Source organism: Neoarius graeffei, chromosome 22 (assembly GCF_027579695.1).
Source record: "Neoarius graeffei isolate fNeoGra1 chromosome 22, fNeoGra1.pri, whole genome shotgun sequence".
Taxonomy (NCBI): domain Eukaryota; kingdom Metazoa; phylum Chordata; class Actinopteri; order Siluriformes; family Ariidae; genus Neoarius; species Neoarius graeffei.
The window spans coordinates 8,485,150-8,494,114 of record NC_083590.1 but is presented as its reverse complement, the minus strand read 5'-3'; the positions used below and the strand labels follow the sequence as shown (position 1 = coordinate 8,494,114).

Below are 8,965 nucleotides of genomic sequence, written 5' to 3'. Positions count from 1 at the left end.
ATTTCATTAAAAATAGCACAAAGACAACAAATCAATTTTGTTTGTTTTCTGAAAAATATCTGCTCATTTTGAATTTGATGTCAGCAACACATTTCAGAAAAGTTGGGACAGGGGCGTGGTTACCACTGTGCTGCATCACCTTGACTTTTAACAACACTCTAAACGTTTAGGAACTGAGGAGACCAATTGCTGTAGTTTTGAAAGAGAAATGTCATCCCATTCTCGCCTGATCTACGATTTCAGTTGCTCAACATTTCGGGGTCTCACATCTTTGTCGTATTTTGCACTTCATAATGCGCCAAATGTTTTAAATGGGAGACAGGTCTGGACTGCAGACAGGCCAGTTTAGCACCCAGACTCTTTTACTATGGAGATGTCAAACTTTGCAACATTCTTCGCAATGGCACTAAATGGCTTTATCCAGGGAACACAATCACAAACTAACAAAAGAACGATCATTCATAATAATTAATCATTTTCTTTTATTTATATATATATATCACATTTTTTCACACTTTACAATTTTACAAAAAAAGAAAGGCAAAATCTGACTTTGCGCTTTGAGAAGTTTTATAACGACCCCTGATTCGCTCACAAAACGCTATCAACTCTGAGTAATAGACACACACAGAATTTATATACACGCTCACTCACTCACTGGCCACTTTATTAGGCACACCCATCCATACATACATCCACCTGCTGTTCTGTTTTCTGCAGGTCTCTGATCAGCCGATCCCTCGATGCATCAAATCGCACAGACAGAAATCAGAGCTTCAGGTAATGTTCAAACATCAGAACGGGAAAAATTGTGACCTCACAGTGAAGTGTGACTTTCTTTCTTTCTTTCTTTCACTGCGGTACGGGTGTTGGTTTGAGCCGGATGAGTATTTTCGGTTTGAGTACTTCAGAACCTGCTGATCTCCTCCTGGGGTTTTCACACACAACAGTCTGTAGAGTTTACACACAAAGAATGGTGTGGAAAACAAAAAACATCGAGTGAGTGAGCGAGCGAGCGACAGTTCTGTGGGTGGAAAGTAAACAAACGCCTTGTTGATAAGAGAGGGTCGGAGGAACATGGCCAGGAAGGATATAGTAACTCATATAATCACTCTTTACAACCGTGGTGAGCAGAAAAGCATCTCAGCATGCAACAGAGAGAGAAGAACACACTGGGTTCCACTCCTGCAGCCAAGAACAGGGATCTTAGAACCAGCAACACGTTCCTATTAAAGTGGCCAGGGAGTGTGTGTGTGTGTGTATATAAATATATATAGTATACTTATATATTTATTTTATATATAAAGTTCTGTAAATAGATTCTGTTGAAGCCCTATCTAGGTTAATTAAGTCCTACTCTGAACCTGTTGTGCCTTGTATCTGGTATAAGAAAAATACTGTACAAAAAGACAAACATAGAACTCTAGAATATTCCGTATAAACATTAACATCTCTGTTTTAACTAATATAGCTCTGTTATTAGTGTGTGTGTGTGTGTGAGTGAGTGTATGTGCCACACGTTTTGGTCTGTAGTAAACAAACTGATTGCGTTAGCCATGCTAATCACAGACAACATCATCCAGCCATCTCTTTAACGAAGGAAAAAAAAACAGAAATAAACAGAAAAACACACCATACATTCGGTACATTCAGCACAGCCGTCTGAGAGAGAGAGAGAGAGAGAGAGAGATCGACAGGGCCGAGGTAAAGCTACGAGAGAAAACTAGACACGTCTGTACAGGAAACCAAACACCTTACAGAAAGCCGAGAGAGGCAATAAAAGAATAAAGTGGGGTGGGGGAGGGGTGTGAAGTTACTGTATTTTCCAGACTATAAATCTCTCCAACATCGGTCACGGTGTTTGAATTTGTTTGCTAATTACTGCCTCGATAGCGTCGGTATTATCTGCGGGAATCCGTCCGTCTTTGTAATGCTAACAAGCCAACACTCCATATACAAACGGAAAGGTTATACAATTTTATTCAATTTCAGAATTCGTTCATGGCTGCTCACTGACACTTTAATTCCAATCCCTGTCACGCTAATGCAGAAACATAACGTGCACGTCGCTAAACGTGGTGCTTTATAGTCCAGAGAATACGGTAACTCCAGGATCATGCATGGAAATAAAAGCAGATCAGGAAAATTCCACAAAAAAATAACAGCAATATCATAATAATAATAATAATAATAATAAGCAATTGCTGCAAAGTAGTTCTCAGAGTCGAAATAAAAACCAAACGAGTTTATAAATCGATCAGATTTCTGTTACAGAAGGTAGACTCGCACCCAGATCGGATTGTGAAAGACGCAGTTTAGTGCAGGTTGTTAGCAGAGAGAGAGAGGAAGTGTGTTCGCATGAGTTCACATGCGTTCATTAGCAGATTAGCGATGTGCTCTGAGAGTAAACATGAAGCATAGATTCCACTGCTTTTACTTAGCAACACTAAAGCTAGCTCGGTTTGCGCTTTATCAGCTCTGGAAAAGACTGACTGCTTCTCATTTTTATAATATCTTCGAGAAGTGTTTACCAAAGCTAGCATAACCACGACGTTGTTTGCTAAAATACTTTCGAAAATGAACCTACGGTTTTTGTTGGATGTGGACTAGCGAAGTAACCAGCTGAAGTGGCTAGTACGATGAAAATGTAAATAGCTAGCAAGCTAACAGCACCGTATAAATAAATATATATATATATAGCCAGCTGGCTAGCCATGGAATAGCTGCAAGATTATTTCTAGAACGTTTCGATAAAGATTTTTAGCTCGCCTGGCTAATGATTGGCTACGCGGTTTGTAAATAAACAGCTCAACGCTCAACATACAGTGTTAAAATAAGCGCCGTAGCAACCGAACACAGACACGAAGTGAGATTACAGAGGTGCTGATTTTTATTACATGATTAAAAATAAGTTTAATTTTATTGATTGTCGTCGTAATCGCAACTCGCGAACTTCCACAGGAAATTTGCTCTGTTGCTAGCTTGTGCGAATGCGTGGGCTATAAATCTATTTTACTCTCACACACACACACACACGTACGCACACACAATATGCTATGAACCAGATGACAGAGAGACAGAACGAGTCGGCTAGCACTGCTTTCTTGGTTCGTTTCCCGAAATGTGTGTTGGAGTTATTGCTCTCTGAGTGGACGATGCATGAAATTAAACAGGAAAATAAATAGACGCTGGTGTGTGTTAGCGCAGTGAGAAGCGAAAGAACAGAACAAAACCAGACAGAAATGTCACAGAGAGAGAGACGCAAGAATACAGTATCACTTTCCAATGAAAATCGGAAGTGCAGAAAGAAAGAATAAATGTGACACAGAGCGAGCACTAATGAGCGCTAATGCTCGTCACACACGGCTAAAACACAGAGAGAGGTGGAGGCGAGTGCACTAATCGTGGCACACAGAAGTCCTTGGATCAGGTGGTGGGGGGTGGCCATGGGGGAGGGGTCAGAGGTCAGGGGTGGGTTCACAGGGTGCCGTGCCGTGCCTCGTATTTGGCCAGAATGTTCCGGCAGCGTCCCAGTTCTTTGCGCAGCTCGGCGACTTCCTGCCTGAGCGCCGCGTTCTCTTTCTCCAGGAACGCGGCTCGGATGGCGATCTGGTTCTCTTTGAGGCGCCGCGCGTCCCGGGAACGCTTCGCTGCTACGTTGTTCTTCCGACGCCGTGCCCAGTACTTATCATCCTGCAAAAAAAAAGATACAATTGTAGGAACAGTTATCAAAGACAAATAAGAGCGAGAGACAGAGAGAGAGAGGAGGATGTGAGAGAAAGTGATCGAGAGAGCAAGAGAGAGGGAGGGAGAGAGAGGAGGGTGTGAGACAGAGAGAGAGAGGGAGGAGGGTGTGAGAGAAAGAGATAGAGAGAGCAAGAGAGAGGGAGGGAGAGAGAGGAGGGTGTGAGAGAGAGAGGGAGGAGGGTGAGAGAGAGCAAGAGAGAGGGAGGGAGAGAGAGGAGGGTGTGAGAGAGAGAGGGAGGAGGGTGAGAGAGAGCAAGAGAGAGGGAGGGAGAGAGAGGAGGGTGTGAGAGAGAGAGGGAGGAGGGTGAGAGAGAGAGAGAGAGAGAGGAGGGTGTGAGAAAGAGAGAGAGAGAGGAAGGTGAGAGAGAGAGGAGGGTGTGAGAGAGAGAGAGGAGGGTGAGAGAGAGATAGAGAGAGAGGGAGGAGGGTGAGAGAGTGAGAGAGAGGAGGGTGTAAGAGAGAGAGAGGAAGGTGAGAGAGAGAGGAGGGTGTGAGAAAGAGAGAGAGAGAGGAAGGTGAGAGAGAGAGAGGAGGGTGTGAGAGAGAGAGAGGAGGGTGAGAGAGAGAGGAGGGTGTGAGAAAGAGAGAGAGAGAGGAAGGTGAGAGAGAGAGAGGAGGGTGTGAGAGAGAGAGAGAGAGAGAGAGGAAGGTGAGAGAGAGAGAGGAGGGTGTGAGAGAGAGAGAGGAGGGTGAGAGAGAGAGGAGGGTGTGAGAAAGAGAGAGAGAGAGGAAGGTGAGAGAGAGAGAGGAGGGTGTGAGAGAGAGAGAGGAGGGTGTGAGAGAGAGAGAGGAGGGTGAGAGAGGGAGGAGGGTGAGAGAGAGAGAGAGAGAGAGAGAGAGGAGGGTGAGAGAGAGAGAGGAGGGTGTGAGAGAGAGAGGAGGGTGAGAGAGAGAGAGAGAGAGGAGGGTGAGAGAGAGAGAGGAGGGTGTGAGAGAGAGAGGAGGGTGAGAGAGAGAGAGAGAGAGAGAGAGAGAGGAGGGTGTGAGAGAGAGAGGAGGGTGAGAGAGAGATAGAGAGAGAGGGAGGAGGGTGAGAGAGAGAGAGGAGGGTGTGAGAGAGATAGAGAGAGAGGGAGGAGGGTGAGAGAGAGAGGAGGGTGTGAGAGAGATAGAGAGAGAGGGAGGAGGGTGAGAGAGAGAGAGGGAGGAGGGTGTGAGTGAGAAAGAGAAAGAGAGAGACAGGAGGTGGAGAGGGAGAGAGAGACAGGAAAGTGTGTGAGACGGAGAGAGGAAGGTGTATGAGAGAGAGACAGGAGGGTGTGTGTGTGTGTGTGAGAGACAGAGAGAGAGAGAGAGAGAGAGAGAGGGATAGATCAGTGAGACAGAGAGAGAAGGAGAGAGAGAGAGTTAAATAAAGAGAGATCAGTGAGAGAGGGATAGAGAGAGAGGAGAGAGATAGATAAAGAGAGATCAGTGAGAGAGAGAGAGAGAGGAGGAGAGAGAGATAAATAAAGAGAGATCAGTGAGAGAGGGACAGAGAGAGAGGAGGAGAGAGATAAAGAGAGATCAGTGAGAGAGAGAGAGGAGGAGAGAGATAAATAAAGAGAGATCAGTGAGAGAGGGATAGAGAGAGAGGAGGAGAGAGATAGAGAGAGGAGGAGATAGATAGAGAGAGAAGGAGAGAGAGAGAGTTAAATAAAGAGAGATCAGTGAGAGAGGGATAGAGAGAGAGGAGATAGATAGAGAGAGGAGGAGATAGATAGAGAGAGGAGGAGAGAGAGATAAAGAGAGATCAGTGCTTCAGTCTGTGCTGTTGTATTGATGTGTGTAAACAGTAACACTGTAAACACTGACACTGACACACACTAGTGTGTGTGTGTAGTGTGTGTAGTGTGTGTGTAGTGTGTGTGTGTATATGTGTGTAGTGTAGTGTGTGTGTAGTGTGTGTAGTGTAGTGTGTGTAGTGTGTGTGTGTAGTGTGTGTGTGTATATGTGTGTAGTGTAGTGTGTGTGTGTAGTGTGTATGTGTGTAGTGTGTGTGTGTAGTGTAGTGTGTGTGTAGTGTGTGTGTAGTGTGTGTGTGTATATGTGTGTTGTGTGTGTGTGTAGTGTGTGTAGTGTGTGTAGTGTGTGTGTGTGTGTGTGTGTAGTGTGTGTAGTGTGTATGTGTGTAGTGTGTGTGTGTAGTGTGTGTGTATATGTGTGTAGTGTAGTGTGTGTAGTGTGTGTGTGTAGTGTAGTGTGTGTGTAGTGTGTGTGTAGTGTGTGTAGTGTGTATGTGTGTAGTGTGTGTGTGTATATGTGTGTAGTGTAGTGTGTGTAGTGTGTGTGTGTAGTGTAGTGTGTGTGTGTAGTGTGTGTAGTGTGTGTGTGTAGTGTAGTGTGTGTGTAGTGTGTGTGTGTAGTGTGTGTAGTGTAGTGTGTGTGTGTGTAGTGTGTGTAGTGTGTGTGTGTGTGTGTGTATATGTGTGTAGTGTGTGTGTGTGTAGTGTGTGTGTGTAGTGTAGTGTGTGTGTGTGTAGTGTGTGTGTGTGTGTAGTGTGTGGTGTAAGAATCAGCAGCACACACACACACCTTCATGTCTTCGGGGATAAAGACTTTGCGTGCTTTCTTGATCATGGGTTGAGGTTTGAGCTCCTCCACGGTGAACTTGCGCTTGCGTGGGTCGAACATCTCCTGACCCGGAACGCTGGACAGAGCCAGATCGGCCGGGTCGGGCTCGTAACTCATCGGCACCTGGATGGACTCGGGGTCGATCGGACTCGGGGTGTTCCGGCTCGACGGCAAGCCTGGGACACACACACACACACACACACACACACACACACATGGAGTATGTGTAACTGGTGGATGTTCTCGTGTAGAGAATATAAGCACCTGTAATTACATGTTTTCAATAATAATAATAATAATAATAATAATAATAGTGTGATTACATGCTTTACCCACTAGGTGGGACCATAGAACAGTTTAACATACAGACTGCACGTGTGTGCGCACACAATAATAATAATAATAATAATAATAATAAGTGAAATAATGCTGAGTCAGAATGATGGAGAAGTGCTGACACTCCAACATCCCACCACACGCCACCTGTAACTTTACATAAGTGTGTGTGTGTGTGTGTGTGTGTGCGTGCGCACAGTGGGCTGGTGTTAGATGCAACTTATTCTTCTGAAGTTAGATAGATAGATACTGTGATTATTATTTATTGCTGTTTTTATCATTTTTAAATTTTTTATTAATTATTTTTATTTATTAAATTTTATTATTTGTTAAATGGATTAGTAACCTGCCGTATGTCTGTGTGAATATAGTGAATTATTATTATCAGCTTTTTTCAAAAGTTCAATTTCTTTGATAATGTGTGTGTGTGTGTGTGTGTGTGTGTGTGTGTGTGTGTGTGTGTGTGTAAAATAAGAGCCTGAGTACACTGGAACTCACGTGAGGCAGCAGCATGCTGAGCCATGTGACTCTCAAACACACACACACACACACACACACACACACACACACACACACACAGAGTCACATTGCAAGAGTCGTGTTCTAGTCACATGCAGCCAGCGCTGACGTCAACACACACTGAGATAATACACATCTTTGTGTACATTACTTTCACTGTTCTTTACTTTTGAACGAGTGTGTGTGTGTGTGTGTGTGTGTGTGTGTGTGTGTGTGTGTGTGTAGAGGAAGGTCAAAGGTTGTAGTATGATAGAGTAATGCTGTTACCCTTCCATAACCTCAGCTCTGTGTGTGTGCGTGTGTGCGTGTGTGTGTGTGTGTGTGTGTGTGAATGGAGAGGAGGGATCTTTAGCTTTCTGCAGGGATCGGAATGTTCTACTAAAACACAGACCAGAAGGAGGGAGGAAGGCACACACACACACACACACACACACACACACACACACACACACACATCCAGACCAGCCTAACATGATGTGTTGTCTTTCTCCTTTCCCCAGTTCCTTCAATACACTTACACTTTTAGGTTTGTGCAGCTTTACACGTTTTGCACTGCAGCTCTGTTTCACCACCGGAGGACGCTGTGACAAGTCATCATGAAAAAATATGTCAAAGAAAAACGTCTTTCTCCCCCCAATAAAAACCTCAGATGCACCAAATGACATGTGAAACTGAAGTGGCAGGAAGTGCAGGTGTTCCAAACTCCCAGATCTTAACCGTTACCCCAGAAGCCCCGCCCCTTTTCTCAATCTCACAAAAGTAAATTTCGGGCCCATGATGTCATCGCGGCTCATTTTACCTGCTTGAAAAACGGGAACCAGAGCATGTGCAGTTGATATGGCATATTAGTGATGGACAGGAGCACGCTGGCCCCGCCTCTCACCTGCCCATATTAGTGATGGACAGGTGCACGCTGGCCCCACCTCTCACCTGCCCATATTAGTGATGGACAGGTGCACGCTGGCCTCGCCTCTCATCTGCCCATATTAGTGATGGACAGGAGCACGCTGGCCCCGCCTCTCACCTGCCCATATTAGTGATGGACAGGTGCACGCTGGCCCCGCCTCTCACCTGCCCATATTAGTGATGGACAGGTGCACGCTGGCCCCGCCTCTCACCTGCCCATATTAGTGATGGACAGGAGCACGCTGGCCCCGCCTCTCACCTGCCCATATTAGTGATGGACAGGAGCACGTTGGCTCCGCTGACATCATCCATCATATTAATCCTGATACGCACCTGAATGAAGAATTGCTCTTTTATTCTGTCAGTGCAGTTTGTTTCAAAACGACAGACCGGCGCGCGTTCTCTAAGCGTGTTACTGAAGGGTATACGGTAGGTTCATCTGAACACTTTACAGCAGAACAGGACACAGGTGTCCTACAGAACTGTCAATAAACTCATTGACCACGCCCCTTTATTTATCATCAAACAAATGTTGGTGAAGCTCTCAGGGTCAGACTGGAGTGTTAATGATAGAACACAATTCCCCAAAAATAAAAGTTTACCTTCAGCTCCATTCACCAACACTGGAGTGGGCGGGGCTCAAAACTGTATTATATTCAGCCACTAGGGGGCCTCACAAACTCTAATTCACCTCAACCCTGATTAACACACCTCTAATTAACATAACACTGATTAACACACCTCTAATTAACATAACACTGATTAACACACCTCTAATTAACATAACACTGATTAACACACCTCTAATTAACCCCAATGCTGATAACACACCTCTAATTAACATAACACTGATGAACACACCTAATTAACATCAATGCTGATTAACACACCTCTAATTAACCCC

General features: G+C 45.0%; 1 protein-coding gene across 1 annotated transcript in view; it reads right to left on the bottom strand.

Annotated features, from left to right (window-relative positions):
- Nucleotides 1-458: 458 nt before the first annotated feature.
- The window catches only part of hlfa (HLF transcription factor, PAR bZIP family member a), a 21,878-nt gene continuing 13,371 nt past the window's right edge, over nucleotides 459-8,965 (bottom strand). Inside the window, exons 3-4 of the mRNA XM_060904318.1 lie at nucleotides 6,262-6,476; nucleotides 459-3,693 (exon numbers count right to left, since the gene is read on the bottom strand). Of these exons, the coding sequence (XP_060760301.1) occupies nucleotides 3,478-3,693; nucleotides 6,262-6,476 (431 nt within the window). The 3' untranslated portion in view covers nucleotides 459-3,477. The remainder of the gene's footprint in view (nucleotides 3,694-6,261; nucleotides 6,477-8,965) is intronic.